Here is a 20,681-nt window from a genome sequence, read left to right on the forward strand (position 1 = left end):
AGAACAACCCAAAGTTGGAAATCAACTCTTGAGTTTTGCTTTGTGCTGGTTTGACGTGTGTGTATGCAACACTATGTTCGAAATACCTCCTACCTATCTTCTTGCAGATCCATATGTGGCATGATCCTAAGGCTGGACCATTATCCTCCTCTGTAAGAGGCTTTCTGACAGACATAGGATTGAAGAAGATATTCTTTTGCATGCTATGTACCAGGGATGCAGTATTTACACTTATTTTAACCTTAGTTATCTATCCTTTGTGGACTCACATTTTAATATGCATCTGAAGATGGGGTATATGTCCTGAAACCAAGCAGCACTTTCCTTTACAGAAATAAATAATTTTTAGAACTGCAATGGATTTTGTTATTGACTCTTTTATTAATTTCAAGGAGACATATCAATCTAATGATGATAATCATGATTGAAACTGATCATTGAATATAACAAATATTTGTGATCACAGTACCATACCACATTTAGTCTCATGATAATAAAAACTATGAAATATTGCTTGCAGATCTTAGACATAAAATTTCAAGATGGCTTTGACATATCACATACCAGTGTTTTCTACATTCTGTTTGCTGGGGCATATACATCACACTAACTACAAATGATGTACAAATCAGCTGAATTACTAAGGAGTAGAGTAATGTTACAAAGCAATATCTATAGTGTATAGTGTATAGGAAACACAGTTACTCACTTCAGACATTCTTGGAATGGTGAACATGGTGATTTCAAATCATTTTCGTGAAACAGTTGTGCTCTGCCAGTTATAAAGACTTGCCACCCCACTAGATTGCTCACAGCCTTCTATATATCCTGCCCAAGGCCTGTACTATTTTTCTCAAAGATCTCACTGGATAGTAGGACTAGACAGTACAAGGCAAAGATATTCCAACTCTCAAACCTGCATGTTACTCTACTGGGATATATGTGTCCCATCAACCATGAGAGGATTGATGACTTCAAGAGATAGTCTCCTATATCGTTATACATATTTTGTGCTGACATTCTGTCATATTTCTGTTGTGTCTTAAAACGATCAGTTTACATCGAAAGGCTGTTACAATCACTTGGAGTCATCAAACGAGTAGCAACAAAATAATGACCTATTTCTAAACAAAGATGTTTTCTGTCTGCACACTTTTTTCAGTATCAGCTTACTGTGATGTATGAAGAAATAAGTTGTTGAATTAGTTGGTGCATAAATTACATTATTTCATGAATTCCAACCTGTACTTAAATTACAGAAGATCACAAACACTGTTCAATAAGGAGCTTTTGTTCCAGGAAGAAGGAAAGATAAATCTTAAGAAATTAGACAATATTATCAAAAGGACTGATTGCTACTCACCATCTAGTGGAAATGTTGAGTTGCAGACAGGCACAACAAAAACACTGTGCCTGTCTATGACTCAACATCTCCACTATATGATGAGTAGTAATCTATCTATTCCTTTCATAATATTGTCATTACTCCATCCTGGATTTTCCATCATTTGATTTTCTTAACAAATTAGGAGTCATGAAGGAGGAGCTGAGATAAAAGAAAGTGATGACACAATATTATGGAAAGGAAAATTGCCACTCACCATATAGCAGAGATGCTGAGTCGCAGATGGGCACAACAAAAAGACTGTCACAAATAAAGCTTTTGGCCAGTAGGGTTTCATCAGAAATAGATCACACACACACACACACACACACACACACACACACACACATGCAAATGCAACTCTCACACATGACTGCAGTCTCAGGCAACCGAAACCACACGACAAGGACTGTAATTATCTTCCCAACCTTGTAAAAAAACAAATCTCCCATGCCTTATTTTTCCAGTCTCCCACCACCTCCCAAAGTCCCACCACCTGGCTACAGAGGAGCATTCCCCTCGTAACTCAGCACCATCCAGGAATGGAGCATCTGAATCACATTCTCTGCCAGGATTTTGACTACCTCTCATCATGCACTGAAATGAGAAATGTCCTGCCCACTATCCTTCTTACCCCTCCCACAGTAGTATTCCAATGAACTTACTCAATATACTTGTCCATCCTACACAACCCCTGCTCCCAACCCCTTACCTCATGGCTCATACCCTTGTAATAGACCTAGATGCAAGACGTGTCCCATACATCCTCCCACCACCACCTACTCCACTCCGTCACAAACAACAACTGTCCCATCAAAGGCAGGGCTAGCTGTGAAACTAGTCATGTGATCTACAAGCTAAGCTGCAACCACTGTGCTGCATTCTATGTGGGCATGACAACCAACCAGCTGCCTGTCCTCATGAATGGCCACCGACAAACTGTGACCAAGAAACAAGTGGACTGCCCTGTTGCTGTGCATGCTTCCAAACATGACATCCTTCATTTCAATGGCTGCTTTACAGCCTGAGCCATATGGATCTTTCCCACCAACATCAGCTTTTCCGAATTGCACAGGTGGGAACTTTCCCTGCAATACATCCTATGTTCCCATAACCCACCTGGCCTCAACCTTCTATAGTCTCTGTCCTCACCCATCCAGCACCTTCCCTGTTCGCATTCCAGCACTACACAGCCCTCATTCCACCATCACACCCAGTCTTTTTACTTCTCTCCTTTTCCGCTGCCCCCCCCCCCCCCCCCTCCTTCCCACCTCTCTCCTGCCCTCCATCTGATCTGCAACACTTCACTGCCTGCCACCCCTACCCTACTATCCCTCCCCCTCTCCACTCCTTCATCCTCCTTACTCCCACTCTCATCATGCATAGGTGATGCTGCTCACAGTGTGGTTTCAGTTGCCCGGGACGGCAGTCATGTGTATGAGTTACATTTGCGTGAGTGTGTGTGTGTGTGTCTGTCGTCTATTTCTGACAAAGGCCTTACTGGCCAAAAGCTTTATTTGTGACAGTCTTTTTGTTGAACCTATCTGCAACTCAGCATCTCCACTATATGGTGAGTGGCAACTTTCCTTTCATAATATTAGTAAATTCCATTTTGGAGTTTTCATCGTTTGAAAGTGATGACACATTATTTACATAATGTCTGCTGTGATATTCATGTAAAACTACTATGTGCAAAGAAAGGTACCCGAGGTATACTCCAGGAGAAATTCTGGAACACACAACAAATGTGAAGTACACAGCAGTGGCTAGACTGCTGTTGAATGCTGTCACTGAAAGTGTGCCAACTTCAATCAAAGTAGCAACTATACTCCTGGTTAAAATATTTATTTATAAGCATTTAAGCATACATAATGTACAACTCATTTTTTGTATTGATAATGTTATTAGTTTATCATTAATAAAACTTATTTGTTACTGTAATACAGAGGTATTTCTCTCTTCTATTGTACTGCTTGTCTAATCTCTGAATAATTTATTGTACTATGATATCTCTGTGACACTACATGTGAGTGAATCAGCTATGAACTCTGTTCTTGATGGCACAGTTTTTTAACACAAGACTTTTTCAGTACCATTTATTTTTAACATTCTGTATCTGTTTCTATTTGACTGAGACAAGCTTATGTGTTATGTACACATCATATGCATTAATCAGCTTTTTATTTCTTCTGTATATTTTTGTATCACAGATGCAGGTACAAAAATTATCACAATCAGTACTGAAGTAAAAATCACAGTATACACTACCCCCCCCCCCCCCCTCTCTCTCTCTCTCTCTCTCTCTCTCTCTCTCTCTCTCTCTTAGTCACCACAGATGTTACACAAGAACAAATGGGTGATGAGTTTCCAGTCAGAAGAAACGATGTTTCACAATGTTGTCATTGTCCAGTGGGACTGGTAGGGTGAAGACATCTTGCTGGCCTGTCTTTGAGCTGAGATTCACCACTCTCATTTTCTTCCTGGGTCTTGGAGCGACAGTATTGAAACTCCTCATGTGTAGAAACAGCCTCAGTGTGAAGAAATACAGTAGCTCAATGACTGTCATGAAGCTGCACCCCAGAAACAAGCTGAAGATTCCTCCAAGCGAGGCTGAAAAAAATCCATGCAGTTCATATCATAGTTATTAATTATTTCAGTTTTGTGCAGATGTATCTATTATATTGTCACATACCAGAAATTCAACTGCCTCTATGTCTGTGAAAATATGAATCTCTCTTTCCCTCCCTTCAGCAATGTCATCATGCATTCATTAACCTAGCATGAGGAAATAAACTGAGGCTACTTAATATAAACAGCTTTTCTCAAAGTAACAGCTTTCCTCTAATATCATACATACACTTTTCATTCTGTTTTTATCATATAGGTTGGGCTTGGTGGCCAAGTGGTAAACTGTGTGAGTGAAAACACATTCCAGACACATTGGAGGAACTAAACACAACATGACATCTTTCCGAATATATTCGACCACACAATTTGCCTCCAGCTGTCACTGACAACTTTGGCAACTCTTCCCAACAGGAGATCAACACCACAATTCCAGGCTGTATGATTGCACCTCTGTCTACATTGACTTTGATTACAATTTGAAACAGATTGATACCTTGTGTTCCTGCCTACCCACTACCTCCACTCCAATACAGATGGCCCCTATGCTTGTCACATCCATTGACGTTCACTCTGGAAGATAAATTGCTGGCTCATGTCAACTGCACTGATCCCTCAACATATGCTGTCACTTTGATCAGATCAAAATCTCTCTGGCCTGCATGGCCTCCATATGCCAACATCCCTGCCACCGATACTGCATCTCCACCTCTTTGGTTGTACTGTCAACATCCTGTATGTACACACCAGACACTTTCCACTGGTTCAGTGCTCATATCATGCCCACTGCAACCTTGAGAAATAGCCTAGTCATGTCTTGCAAAGCTGCCAGCCACGGCACAACCAGCTGTTCTCATCAGCACCCATTGCTGCAATATCACTCTCACATTCTCTTCGGTGCTCCACACTATGCACTATGGGGTTTGGGGAGGGGGGGGGGTGAAGCTGGGGATGGGAGGGAGCTCTGTGGTAACATCAACTCTGATACACATTGCTGACACAAGATAAGTGGAATATCTGTGACCTGACCACAGACTTTGATGCTTTCTTAGCTTCCAAGCAGAACAGATGTGTACTGTTTACTGTGTATATACTCATGAAATTAAGCATATTATTGTTCCATACCATGTCATACCTCCCATTATATCATACCCAAATGAACACTTGCACTACAGGTGCAAATGTCTGTATCATTAAAGAGTGCTCTCTATCCATACTAATGGATTTAATACTAAAATACACTGGTGTGCAAGACTTAAGGAGAAAAGTAACTTTCATACGATGTGTCACTGTCAAATAACATGGCTTGATGAAACTTGGACATTATACAAAAAGAACTGCTACAGGATAGTACTTAAGGTAACTGAAAGAAATGCACAATGAGACAAACACAAATAACACTTTTATTCGAAGATAGTAATTTATACTGAGGTCACCCTGATCCACGACAGTCCCCTGGACATTACAAAAGGAGGGATGTGGTTCTCAGTAGGGTGTGTGACCACCAAGGATGGCAATGCATGCTCTGAAACATGCTCCCATGCTGGCCACAATGTTGGTATGAAGTTCTTGTGGTAGGGCATTACATTCCTCAACCAGTGCAGATGACAACTGCTGGATGGTCACTGGCTCCCCAGTGCATCTCATGCATACTCAATGGGATTTAAGTTGAGTGAACTGACAGGCAAGTCTACTTGCTGAATACCCCCTCGTTCCAAGAGCTCCTCCACATGTGTTGTTCAACATGATTGCACATTGTCATCCATAAAACTGAAGTTAGGGCCAAATGCTCCCCTGAAAAGACATGCACAGCGAGTGAGTACCGTGTCACAATATCACTGATTGGTGAGTGCACCATGTTTTCAAAGACTTGAGGTCAGTACACACATGCTACATTATGTCTCCCCATACCATAAGATCTGAACTACCAAACTGATCATGTTCAAAAATGTTTCTGGGTGCATTACATGTTCCCAACTGTTGCCATATGAGGAAAGTCCAGAATCACTACTCAAACTGAATCTGCTGTAAACCAAAAAGAACATGTAACCCTCTCCTCGATGGTCCTGTCCCTATGCTCTCAGTATCATTGCAAATAGTGCCACCAATGTGCAAGAGTCAATGGAACACAATGTACTGATCATCAAGTACAGAGGCCACCCCCATGCAGTGGCCATGTCACTGTTGACAGTGAGATTGCATGTTTTATATTTCTGTTAAATGTGGTTGCAATTGCACCCACTGTTTGAGAGGGCTCCCTTCTTCCCTGTTGCACAATGTAGCAATCATCTGCTGCTTTAATTGACATTTGTTGACCCTTACTCTCCAACAGGTAGCAGTGCCTGTTGTTGAAAATGCTGCCCGTGCCTTTGGAAGAATGCTGTGGGCAACACCAAACACCTGAGCTATACTGGTTACACTCCACCCTTCTTCCAGTTTCCTGATGATTCTTCAATGTCTGAAGTCATCCAAATGTTTCTCCAGGCCCTGTTGTAATGAAGAACACTAACACAGTGCACCATAGTTGGTCACTGATTGGCACACACTATCATTTCCTGCTCCTTCAACAGCCTCTTGCTGTGCAGCCAGCTCCATTTGGCACTACAGTCAAGCTGACCTCATGCTATGTTATGTCCAGCTTTCTGTGCAAGAGTGGAAGCCCACCAGTAACATGCTCCCACACTTTGTTCCATTTCCACTGAGTTGCTAACATGTTATGTTACTTTATCAATCTTGTCCTTACGTTTTGCAAAGTAGTGTAACTGATATATAAAATCATTCCTAAGCATTTACACAGAACACTGATAAGGATTTCTTAGCTTTGGTAACATATTAAAATTTAAAAAAAAATATATTAAAATTTTTAAAAGAACCTGGTTGATACATAATGCCTGTAGCTTTAAAGACTTATGGATACATATGGGGGATGTGTACGGCGTGCGCCAGCCCCTTGCGGGACCGCTCACATTGCCACCCATGCCGCCGCTGCGAGTCAGCCCGCATGCCATTCATTTGTTTCTTTCGTCAGTCGACTTGACTGAATCGAATTACCGAGTAGTTGTACCTTTCTATGTAGCACACAACCCGCATCATCATATTTTATATGTTTCTGCCTGGCACATAGGTAGCTAACACGTACCTACGAGAAAAGTTGCGGCCATTCTAGTGATCTCGATACGTTATTCTGTCTGGCATTTGTTCAAGAAAAGTCATGAATATTCTACTGTTTTCTTGTACAGAGAACCTTCAATACATCTTGTTATAAATACGGATTATTTGCCGAATAGGAAGCTAGTTTACATTCAGAAGCAGAAATATTAAGACTGAAGAATGAATAACTAAAAAGTCCTAGTTGTAGCAAGTGCAAGTGTGAAGATTAGTCAAGAGTGAGAGTGGTCAGTTGATTGAGAAGTATTAATAATAGTAATTCACAGTTATTTCTCATTAAAAATATTGATTATTTTTTATTACGGTAAAAGTAAAGGTAGCTCAAGATATCTTTCGTGCGCCCTCCTATAGGGATCTCCCACTGCTCTAAGTGGATTAAAAATAATTAATACATGAAACATTCCACGGCATTATACACAAGATGTTGATAAGGACTTCCTTGCTCTACAAACATATTTTTGCTATAGGGAAAATCTAAATAACTTTTAAAAACTTTAAAAAAATGTGTGTTCTTTTCTTGCTATTGGATAATTGTACAGAGTGGCGCACATAAAAACAGCCTGAACTGGAATGTGAACATGCGTGAGTAGCATTACTAACTTGACAGTTTCTTTGCCACTTTCCAACAGCAGTGGCATGTGAGTAATTCATACAGAAAGTAGTCGTTATAAACCATGTACTTCATTGTCATGCCTTACTCCATTGAAGAACATGTGTTCATTGTTGAAGAATATGTGCAGTCTGAAACCATTAAAGTTGTTCGTGACACTTTTCATGAAAAGTTTCCTGAAAGTAATATTCCTGCAAAATCAACGATTCAGAACCTAGTGAGAAAGTGGCGTTCGACAGGCAGTGTTGTTAATTCAATGAGAAATAAGGCACCAACTGTACGTACACCTGAAGTTGTGGCAAATGTGATGGCACACATTGAAAGAAGTTCCTACAAGTCAACATGACGATTATCGCAGCAATGTGGAATATCTCGCAGGTCAAGTCAACGCATCCTTCATGGCTTAAAAATGAAACCTTACCGTATGAGTGTTGCTCAGCAAATAAAAGAAGCAGACAAGGGCAAGCATACACATTACTGTAATTGGTTGTGGGAAAATGTCACTGGAGGCATCTTGATGCATTCCTCTTTTTTCTGACAGATGAAGCTTGGTTTTGATCTATCAGGTTACATTAATTCACATAACACGAGACACTGGGCTGCAGAGAATCCCCACGGCGTACTGCAAAAGCTGTTACACAATTTAAAAACTGGTGTATGGTGTGCTTAATCTGGTAACGGAATTATTGGGCCATTGTTCTTCAACAAAACTGTCAACACACATGTTTCCTTGCAACTCTACAATGAATTTTCAATTCTGTTAACTCCAAATGAAAAATGTTGTGCATATTTCCAGCAAGATTGGGCAGCTTCTCATACATCAGATTTGTCCTTAGCTCATATACATACTGATTTTACAGAAGAGAGGACCAATAGTAAGGGCTTGTGGCCACCCCGCTCTCCCAAATTGTCAACATGTGACTTTTACCTCTGGGGATTTCTAAAGGCTAGAGTCTACCACCACAATCCCAGAACACTTGACACATTAAAAAATGACATATGTGAAGAAATTTTGAACATTCCTCAAAGAGTACTGAAAAGTGTTTTCCTTAACATGCTTCGACGTGCACAACTTTGCTTGGATGTTGGCGGAGAACATTTTGAACACAGACTTTCAATTCCTTTCTAAAATATGCTCATTAAACTAATAAAAGTAAATCTGTTACTTAAACTGTTAATTACATAGTTAATAATGAAATTGTACAATAAAAATGCAAGAAAGCGATGATGTACGTTGATTTTATTCATCCATATTCCTTTCAGTGCAGGGGCCCGTTTTATGTGCACCACTCTGCAGAAGGAGCTGTGTAAGCACCAGGCTGAAAGCAACAGCACATTTAAGTTCCCTTCGTCGTGTCAAATTTGCCACTGTCAGAGTGTTGCACGCTGCTGCTGCTAAGGTTTTGTAATGTCTTGTCTCAAATCTAGTAAGGTTAAAACATGTCTTTACAAAGTTCATAATAATTCCTATGTGCAAAACCACTTTGTTCATTCAGCAGTTTTTCTGGGGTTTTTAAGTGGTGGGTGTAAATCTCCAGCTCTTCTAGCACATTCAGATAAAAACTTTTTGGAGTTCTATGTGTTATCTACAGTTGCTCACCTATTATGTTAAATTCATGTGCCTGTCTGCAGTTTAATGTGTCTTCCTTATGGTAAGTAGCAATCTATCATTTCCTACATTGTTAAATTAAATGTTTGCTATTTTCACATGCACTCCACTGTGAGTGCTGTCTGATTGCTGTGCTTACAATGTTCCTTGTACTGGATCTCAAAGTTTCATCCAGTCTGGCCTATATAATATTTATCACATTTTGCACGTTTAATATTGTACACCACAGAATTATTGTATAAATTCTTTTTTGACATGATGGATTTATAACTTAAAGTGTGCGCCATTTGCCCTTCATTTTGATCTGTCACAGCTATGCAACTTGTGTCCTACATCCAAATGCTATTGCTACTTCTTTAACAAGTAATTATCTTTGTAATTCATCTTTTGTGAGTGGCAGTCTGAAGTCTCTGTTGCGTACTGCGTAAAAATGCTCCCTATGATGGGTTGAGTGGCATGTGATCTCTCCTTTAATACTACCTGAGCAAGTATCTGTTCTGACGATTCTGAAAGCATGCCTTCCTCTCTCTTTTTTACAGTCAAATCTAAAAAGTTAATTGTCTCATTCTTTTTAATTTCTAATATGAATGGTGTTTTCAGATGCTGCTCATTTAATAGTTCTGTTATATCCATTAATTTTCTTCCCTTTAAACAACAAAATGAAGTCATCAACATACTGTCTGACATAAATCATCTCTTTAATTTCTGGAAAAGAGCTATAAATGTTTTTTCTCTACATTGTTCACAAACATTTCAGCCATAATGGCTGATAATTAATTTTCTGTGGCTAAAATTTTGTGTTCCATCAAAACCCTGTTGTTAAAAAAAAGTCCAAGCATTCAAAAATTTCTTCATTTAGGCCCTTTTATCAGGTCTATAACTGTATAAAATTTATTGAAATTGTTAACCTGAATTAGGAAAACCTACTCTGATAACATATATGATAAAAAAGTAATATAAAATATTGTTAGTTTTGTATGACAGTCCTAGTAAACTATTAAATATCTCAAAATAAGAATGATGTGAGATACACCACTTGTGTTCTAAGGGGCTCATATACAAGTATCTCAAACCTTTTGGGTCAAATGGAACATATGATTGTGGGTCCACAACCAATTATACTGAGACAGGGAACCAGTTGTCAGAAATTCATGTTTATTGTGTTATGGAGACGTACAGTGTAATCCGCATAACACAACAAAGTTTATAGTGATTGTGCACATAGATGATCATCAGTCTCAATGCATGCATGGCAATAGTGCATGAAGTTCTGCCAGATTCCCTTGAAGATGCCTGGTGTCTGTTGCACCAGGAGACAGGCAACTTGGATCCTAGCAAATAAGTCTTCATCCTTTCTGCAGGTGTTTCATACACCAACATCTTGATGTAACCCAAAGGAAAAAGTCCAAAGGCATGAGATCCAGTGATTGCACTGGCCATGGGATAGGCACCTCCACTTCCAATCCACCGATGATGGTATGAGTTGTTCAGGTGCTTGCAGACATTAAGACTGAAGTGGGCAGGTGCACTGTCATGTTGAAACCACATCCTTTCATGAACAACAAGGAGTCTCCAAGAACTGTGACAGCACATATTGCAGGAACACCAGGTAACATGGACCAGTCAAATCGGGAGGCAGCAAATAATGTCCTGTTAGGTGATCTTGGACAATGTTCACCCACATGTCGACAGAAAACTGTTGCTGGTGGCTGCTGATGTGGGTGGGGTAGGGCTTGTCCTGACTCCATAAAAGGCTGCCGTGGCAGTTGGAAATACCATCATGGGTGAATGAAGCCTTATCCATGAACAATACAAACTGTACAAAGTTCAGCACTACAGCACTTTGGCAGTTAAACCATTGATGGAAGTGAACATGGGGCTCTAATCCCATTTGTTCCACTGTTTGCACACATTATTTATGACAGGGGTGCAATACCTGTGCCACCAGTAATCTCCACACTGTATCCTCTGAAGTGTATGATTCATGGGAAAGTTGATGGGTGCTTATTTCTGGGTGGTCAGCCACATGATCCAACACAATCTCCTCAAAGTCTGGTGTTCAGACAGGAACCTTGGCTGGTTCTCTGTGGTGTGAACAACCCTGTCTCTTGTAAGTTGGGTATCCCCAGAGATAAACTTCTTCCAGTTAGGATGACAGCTGTTGGGAAAGCGTGCTCTGTACTTTTGTGTTGATTTATGGGGGATTACATCCTGCAGCGCTGTACATTAGCTGCATCTCTGCCAATTCTCATGATGGGTAATATTCCACCTTTGACTATGTGTCATGGGCTGCACACAGTAAACACTTTGTCATGGACACATCACAAGCTCTCTGAAGCAATGGACAATTGATACCAGGGATAGTGATGTGCATGCAGCACAGGTTAATGCACTGGTACGGTGCATGTGATCATCACATGATGTATGTGCTATGAGCTAAGTTGTGTGCAGAATGTCTGTTTTCTGGTCAGAGGAGTACACTGTTTATCAGCCATTGCCTGTTCCAGTGTACAACAGACACCCCAAAACTTTGCGAGAATGTGCCCGAACTGCATGCACCATTGTAATACATCCACTGAGACTGGTGGTCACCACTTTGAGCTACATTGTTGTTATGCTGTGTAAGCTGTGTATGTCCACAACACAATAAAGAAGCATTTCTGACCACTGGTTCCCTATCTCAATATAGTTGGTTGTGGGCCCAAAGTCACCTGTTTCAGTTTGATTCAAAAGGTTTGAGAGTGCATAATTCTAATTACCCACTCTACACAGCACATGGTGAATAAATATTTACTATATCTCAGTTGCTAGCCTCAGAAAATAATTCCAAGTGACAATTGCAAGTGAATCACATTTTTGCTACACTAGGTCAATGGTCATCTCCACAAATGAGGTGAACAACAGCTTGAAACATGCAGTGCACCATGGATGCATGCTGGTGTGAGCAGTATTATGCTTTGGGAGACGTTCTCCTGCACTTGCATGGGATCCATGGTAATGACAGAAGACATACTGACAGCTGTGAACCATCTGCATCCCTTCATGCTTCATGTCTTCTATGATAGCGATGTCATCTTTCAGCAGTAATTGTCCATGTCTTGGAGTCAGAACCCTGGATTGAGGAACATTACAGTGAACTAACACTGATGTCTCAGTGACCAAACTTGCCTGATATAAAAGCTTTGGAACCCATCTGGGCCACTGCCATGTGTCATCACCGCGTATGTGTATCTGTGGCTGATTATTTACATGAATTACATGACTTGTGCATAGACATCTAGTGCCACATGCCTCCACAAACCTACCAATAAACTGTCAGATCCCTGATATTCAAACTGTCAGATCTCTGATATGCAGAATTAGTGATGTATTTTGTTCCAAAATCAGACAAACAAGTTATTAAGCAGAAGATCATAATGTTTTGCTCATCAGTGTATGTCAAATATGCAGGAAAGAAACATACATGTAATATTTAATACTGAGGAACTTACAAAGCAAATCATTCCAGGAACTTATGATGTCTCGTCTGGTTCGAGTTGACACATGACTGCCAAAGTAAAAGTGGAACAATATCCTTCCCGTAACATTTTTGCCAGAACTGCAAAACACAAAGAAACTTTATTTACACATTTTACAAAACATTAAAATGCTAATGACTTCATAAGTGCTTTAAACATAAAAATCAGAACTGTTATACTTTATTTGAAGTAGAAGACAGATATAAATAATAATACTACTTATGGCAAAATACGTTTGTCTATTACCATCTGGGCTGACAGATACATTCATTGAAAATATGGTTTCTATATTTCTTATATCAGAGATATCATTGTAACTGTAGAAAATAATTACAGTAATTAGAAGCATAAAATATATTGATAATGAACAAACAAAACTGCAACTAAATACTATAACTGTTGATCAAGTGTAATGACATTTACAGAAATTGTGGATATAATTTGTATATATTGACTGCATACGTTTCTTGAAAAAAATTAATCATCCTTGCTACAAAATGATGGACAGTTCTTGTAATTCATTACATAAGGCACAGTACATATTGTGTCATGGTAGAGAGCCTACTTGGAGAACTGGTCTCAAGAGTGTGTCACATTATGACAAAACTGATTCAGTACTTTCCATTTGATCCATTCCCATTTTGATCTTGGATGCAGCTTGTCAGAGGGCTCATCTTTTTTCTTAGTTATTAACATATTACTGACTGCTTCACCTTGCTGTCTTTTTGTGGGGCATCAGCAAATAGGATTGTGATTTGCCAAGACTCTCCTGTTGGATCTTCACCTCATTCTTGGCAGATAATGAGAATGCAGTGAATGTCACCCATCCCACATGGCCACACTGACCTTCACTTCAGTTGTGATCTCCTTTCATATTGATTGCAGTGCTGCACTTGATAAGTGCCTGTGATCTGCTACCTCACTGATCACACTCACTTACCAACACTAACATTACATAATCAAATAAGCAGAGTAGAGGAGGAATTTACAGTGGAACATCTTCTAAAAAGGTGCTCTTTTTATTTTACAATTAATTATTGCAAACTACATCTTAATATAAAATTTGGCTCAACAGGTATTTGAATTTTAATTGAGTTAGTGCAACAGAATTCATGGAGAGTTTGATCACTGTGTCTGACCCTTATCCTGGAGGGGCTGCTGAACATCTGGTGAAAATGCATCACCCATGTTGGAGCCAGAGCGAAATATTTGGAGGATTCTCGAGTTTTGGTCCAGAAAAATTGCTGGAAAAACCAAAAGTAAGACACAGTTTTTGGGAGCACACATCCTTTACCAAGAGATGATTGGACTTGCCTCAACCCCTGAAGAGTGGGAGAAGCATAAGTAGTTCATCCAGAAATATAATTTTTGCAGGAGGCAACATAATCACAAAATTATTTCCAGCATTGTTACTAGATGGTTGGCAAGGGGGGAACCAGTGTGTAGCATAACAACACCAAAGTTCATGCATGTCTGTAAGAACAGGCACTGTTGATGATCTACAACTGTATGAAATATTTTCAAAATTAATTTGCTGACTGTGAATTTCTTTACATCAGCTGTATTAGATATAGATCTATTACCTATGTAGATCTACTACATAATAGTGATGTATGAAAATTTGTGCCAGAAGGGACCTGTTGTGGGAATCTAATTAATATTTTGAGTATTAGGTGAAGAATTTAGTGGACTTGATATAAGGATGTAGACAGTGTGACATATGGAAGTTGGGGTCAGTCTGGGGAGTGTTTTACATGAATAGTGCAATTGGTTAAGGCCTACACTTGCAGCAAGCAGGAAACCCAGCCCAGTCTGGCACAAATTTTCATATGTCACTACTGGGTACTAGATTCGTACCTAATACAGCTGATGTCTAGGAATTCACAGCCAACAAATTAATTCCAAAAATACCAAAATTGTATAAACTAGGAAAAGTGATTTGTCTGTCAACACAGTTGGCTAAAATGTTATAAACAGGGGTCATAAGCCATTGTCTGAGGCAGAACACAATGGTTACTGACTCAGGATGGACCTTCAACTGATGGCAGTTCCACGTCAGTGATACAATAAGATTCTGGCATTTCATTTGATATTTTCAAAGTTGCAATATGGACAGTCATTTAGGAAGTGACTTTAATTGATGTTTCAAAGTTATATTTTTGACTAAGAGGAACAAGGTTTACATTATGTTATTGTATCATACTGTAGCTCACATTACTGAATACTTATTATATTCTAATACTTATCATATTGTAAACTCCCTCAATTCTGTATTAAACAGTTATTGATGGCCTTTGGTCATGAATGTGGGTGAAAGAAGGAGCAAGACTCAAAAATACACATTTCTGATCTCAGAAATCTTAGGAAATTCCTGTCAGTTATTAATAAAAATAATCAGCAAAAATGCTGCTGATGAATACTCCTCAAAGTGATAACACAGGAAATAAACTTTAAAAATGTTTATTCACCTTATGATGCCTATAACACTGTTTTCTTACAAAATACATCTGATTATGTTAATGGAGTTATTGCATGTTTGCATGATTTCTATTTTTTAAAATTCACTGCTGTAATTACAGTTTAACCATTTGTTTATCATGTTGTCAATTGACACCATCATGTTTCACCAAATGCAGAGTGGAAACACAGAATGTCTGCATTTCATCACGCTGGTGGCAGATGACAACAACCTAGTACAGGCATGTGCCACATGGAGCGCTTTCATCTCCTTTGAATAGGGAAGTCAACAGTTGAATGTTTGTGATGCTATGTTACGTGTGCTGTAGTATGTGGAACGTGCTTCACATTTTTTCCTTTCCGTTTTGAGCCTGTCGAAGATTTATAGAAGACAAAGGTGTTACAAGGTTATTATGTCTGTGTTTTACTTTAGTGATTGTTTTTTTGTTGTACTGTTAGCTACATTTTTTCAAAACTGGTTGTTGTCATTTGACACCATTGTGACGACATGCGTTCATGTTGTATGGACATTCTCATTTTTGTAGGTAATATTTTTGATATTCATTTGAAATAATTTTGAAAGCTAACCGTTATTAATACATTTAATGGATATTCCAATTATTTTCATACATCACATAGCTCATTTCAGTAAATAACTTAATTTTTCAGATTCTGATATGGCAGAACTTTCCGAGAAGGAAATTTGTAATGGGTCGCGAAATTAAAGCGTCACCCATCCACAAGGATCAGCTCAGTTTGCAGGTAAATATAAGTTTAATTTAGTGTTTTGTTTATGCATTTATAATATTTTGTTATGTTTGTGAAATATTTAAAGTTTTGTATTTTTGTTATGTATGTTTCATGTTTGGAGAGAGCAGCGCAACTCGCGGAAACAGCATCTTCACTGCCGGAACAAGAAAGAAAATTGCTGGCTACTAGATGTCGCAGGTCAACGGCCAAAGAGCAGCAGAGGATCCTGTGACCGGGTTGTTACGTCGAACCTCCAACATCAAATAAATAAAAATTTGTAATTTCCATTGTAATGGGGTCACAGAATGTTTAGTTCATGTTGTATTTTGTTCAGTTCTGTTTTGTTGAGTCTGATGTTCACATCTGTATGTAGCATATACGAAGACAATAAAACAGTGTATGCTCTAAAGCTTAAATACGTGTTCAAGAATTAGTTATGAAGAGTTATATTGAGGAAGAATTATTACTGAATTTTTCCAAGGTATTAATTTTCAGAAGAGTTTGATTTCGATTTTTGAATCTTAAAGGGTTTACAGTCTGATTTTAATATGGGAAAAATACGATAACTTGCAAGAATATAATTTCCAAGAAGAAACAAACGACATCTAAATTTAAAAAGTTTGCGCAAAGTAGTTGGACTGAGTGACGTAATTTTGCACAAACGACTCAACTGAAGATGTTTTAATTACAGTTTCGTACAAGAATCTTTTATAGAGAACTTTAAAAGAATTTAAATAATTTCTTTGAAGTGTTTTGTAAACGATGTAGGTGACGAAGTCTGCACATGGCCATATTTCAAACAAAAATCATTGAGTCATACGTGTCTTTACACTACACCGTGGCAACCTCATAAACAGGACTTGTGTGCAAATAAAGGCACACTAGTACGAAAAAAGACAACGCGGGTCTTTGTGGAGCCTTCACCAGCCAGGAGCGACTTCGCGGGTGTGGGCATCTGACGGAGCACAGCCAAGCAGTATGGTCATGCAGTTATTCCACGAGAAGGCGCACCTGTTGGGCAGCAGCTGAACACTGCAAACCCCGACAACCTTTTTCTCCCTAAACTAACAGGCCTAGTACATTGGCTGGGGGGCTCCATCTGGTATTAACGGTGTTGCTGAGGGCTTCGCCTGTCTACGGTGCAGCCGGGCGTGGTTGCAGCCAGTGACGTCTCCGGTGTTCGACTCAGCATCCCGCCGGTTGCGGAAGCGGGGTCGCAGCATCTCAGTGGTTGCATCGACGGCTGTTACTTCTGCAGCTCACAACAGCGCTCTGATCACTGAGAGTTACAAACTGCAATATTAGTGCCCGGTCAGTGTTTTTTAAGTAGGAAGTGGTGTGTTGCACTTAGGGAAGTGTGCTTTTAATAAGATTGGTGATTACAAGTCTGCGTGTGTAATTAGTTAGCATTTTTCAAAAATGTCGGGAAGTGAAATGTCGGATGAAGAGCAATCTGTGTCTGATAGGAGCATGAGATCCTTTTTTAGGTCTATGGCTAAGATGGAAACCAGATTGAAACAGTCTAATGTTGAGTCTATAGTTAGACTAAAAGAGGAACTTAAAAGGGAACTTAAAGAGGAACTAACAAAATCTACAGACAGGTTACAGGAACATCTTAATGAAACCAATCGAGAATTAAGTGGTAAAATAGAAGCTTCTAAAATTGAGATGCAGGAAAAATTAATAGGACTTAGTAATAAGATTGCTGATAATTGTAAAAGGTTAGAAGAGCGTATGCAGGAATCACGTGAGGAAAAAGCTCACAAGCGAAACAATATTACCGACTTAACCAAGAGACTAGATAATGTCAATGTCTTAGTTGTAAATGAAATAGAGAAAAATAATGTTAAGTTACGAGATGATTTTACTATGCAAACAGAAACTGTTCGTAGAGAATTATTAGAATCTATTAAAGAAGTCTCTACCAAAACTGTAGAGATTTCTTCAATAGCTAATGTAGAATTGGAGACATTGGCTCAATGAGTAGAAAAGGACCATACTGAAATCGAAAATATAAAATCTTTAATTACTGAAATATGCAGTAATATCGATACTCCCAAAGATAATGATGTTGATGAAAGTACAGAGCGTTCACATAGTGAACAAACTGAAGAATCAATGTTAGCAAACTGTGTATCCAGCACAGAGATTCGAATACAGGAAATTACTAAATGGCTATCAGAATTAGATAATAATGAAAACATTTCAAGTAGTAGAACTAATAACGCAATCAGAGACAACAGTCGCATCATGTTTGATAGCATGGAAGACAACAATGCAAATAAAGAAACCACCACAAGCAAATTCGACACAACTCCATCTCTGCAATCTAAACAAAATCCGGCCATGTCTCTCACAGAATGTTGGGATGATATAACGACAAATTCAAATGTAGCAAGTTGATTTCCTGTATTCAAACCAGGAGGTGAACTTCACCCTATAATATTCATAAAGGCTTTTGAAACTTCATTATCTCCCAAATGGCGTAATGAAAAACGGGTTCAATTTGTAATAGGGCATTTAGAAGCAGAAGCCACAGAATGGGTGGTACTGCATAGGACTGAATTTAAGGACTCTGAGGACTTTGTTAAGCAGTTTAAACAAAATTATTGGTCAAGAGGAAAACAAAAACACTTAACTTTAGAGTTGTTAGACCCTCCTCCTTATTATAAACGGTGGGAAGGTTATAGAAAATATTTCGAATGGCATTTAAACCGTGCTAAATTAATTGCAGAACCAATTATTGAAACTCATCTAATACGAGTCTTAATTAATAGATTACCATATTATGTGAAGGAAAAAAATGATAGAAAGGGAATGGTCACAACCTTGTGAATTACTGGAATATTTAGTACAGTGAGATATACAGGGTTATCACAAATGATTGAAGCGCTTTCACAGCTCTACAATTACTTTATTATTTGAGATATTTTCACAATGCTTTGCACACACATACAAAAACTCAAAAAGTTTTTTTAGGCAGCCGATAATCAAGTTCCTCCCACACTCGGCGCAGCATGTCCTCATCAATGAGTTCGAAAGCATCGTTGATGCGAGCTCGCAGTTCTGGTACGTTTCTTGGTAGAGGAGGTTTAAACACTGAATCTTTCACATAACCCCACAGAAAGAAATTGTATGGGGTTAAGTCGGGAGAGCGTGGAGGCCATGACATGAATTGCTGATCATGATCTCCACCACGACCAATCCATCGGTTTTCCAATCTTCTGTTTAAGAACATCATGATGGAAGTGCGGTGGAGCACCCTCCTGTGGTACGTTTAGCTCCCTGCTTGCTTTATTCGTTGACTTCCGCGGGCTACGCGTGAAACTTGCCCGCACGCGTTCAACCGTTTCTTCGCTCACTGCAGGCCAACCCGTTGATTTCCCTTACAGAGGCATCCAGAAGCTTTAAACTGCGCATACCATCGCCGAATGGAGTTAGCAGTTGGTGGATCTTTGTTGAACTTCGTCCTAAAGTGTCATTGCACTGTTATGACTGACTGATGTGAGTGCATTTCGAGCACGACATACGCTTTCTCGGCTCCTGTTGCCATTTTGTCTCACTGCGCTCTCGAGCGCTCTGGCGGCAGAAACCTGAAGTGCAGCTTCAGCCGAACAAACTTTATGAGTTTTTCTACGTATCTGTAGTGTGTCATGACCATATGTCAATGAATGGAGCTACAGTGAATTTATGAAATCGCTTCAATCATTTGTAATAGCCCTGTACATAGTAGAGAACGGGAAGACGAGAAATTTAGATTTAGTAGAAAAGAAAATTCTCGAAACAATAATAATTCAGAACCACGAAATTTTAACAACAACAATCATAGCTGGTTTTGTTATATAAAATGTCAATCTAAAGATCAAGAGAGAAAACAAAATCGGGGTAATAACTCTAAAATGCAGAAATTACATAATAATGATAATGAGACAAATCACTCTCAAGTAATTAATGTGGGTTAAGTTGTAGGTGATGTTATCATAGAAAGTTCGGAAAACTAGTAAAATCCTTTAGTACGGGTCAACTACAGGGAACCGTTAGTCAAAATTATACAAGACCCACTTGCAATTTTTGATTAAGCTGCCAAAAGGAGGGTGATTGGCAATGAGATTTACTTTACAGAAGCTCTCCTGCGAACCATGCAGAACTAGCACTCCCAAAAGAAAGGATATTGTGGAGACATGGCTTAGCCACAGCCTGGGGGATGTTTCCAGAATGAGATTTTCACTCTGCAGCGGAGTGTGCGCTGTTATGAAACTTTCTGGCAGATTAAAACTGTGTGCCGGACCGAAACTTGAACTCGGGACCTTTGCCTTTCGCGGGCAAGTGCTCTACCAACTGAGCTACCCCAGCATGACTCACACCCCTTCCTCACAGCTTTACTTCTGCCAGTATCCCCCAATATCCTTTCTTTCAGGAGTGCTAGTTCTGCATGGTTCGCAGGAGAGCTTCTGTAAAATTTGGAAGGTAGGAGAAAAGATACTGGCAGAAGTAAAGCTGTGAGGACAGGGCGTGAGTCGTGCTGGGGTAGCTCAGTTGGTAGGACACATGCCCGCGAAA

General features: G+C 39.3%; 1 protein-coding gene across 1 annotated transcript in view; it reads right to left on the minus strand.

Annotated features, from left to right (window-relative positions):
* Positions 1–3,727: 3,727 nt before the first annotated feature.
* LOC124775312 (sodium channel protein Nach-like) overlaps positions 3,728–20,681 on the minus strand; it is a 206,659-nt gene continuing 189,705 nt past the window's right edge. Inside the window, exons 10-11 of the mRNA XM_047250147.1 lie at positions 12,888–12,994; positions 3,728–3,994 (exon numbers count right to left, since the gene is read on the minus strand). Coding sequence (XP_047106103.1) covers positions 3,756–3,994; positions 12,888–12,994 — 346 coding nt within the window. The 3' untranslated portion in view covers positions 3,728–3,755. The remainder of the gene's footprint in view (positions 3,995–12,887; positions 12,995–20,681) is intronic.

The sequence above is a fragment of the Schistocerca piceifrons genome, chromosome 2 (genome assembly GCF_021461385.2).
Source record: "Schistocerca piceifrons isolate TAMUIC-IGC-003096 chromosome 2, iqSchPice1.1, whole genome shotgun sequence".
Classification (NCBI taxonomy): domain Eukaryota; kingdom Metazoa; phylum Arthropoda; class Insecta; order Orthoptera; family Acrididae; genus Schistocerca; species Schistocerca piceifrons.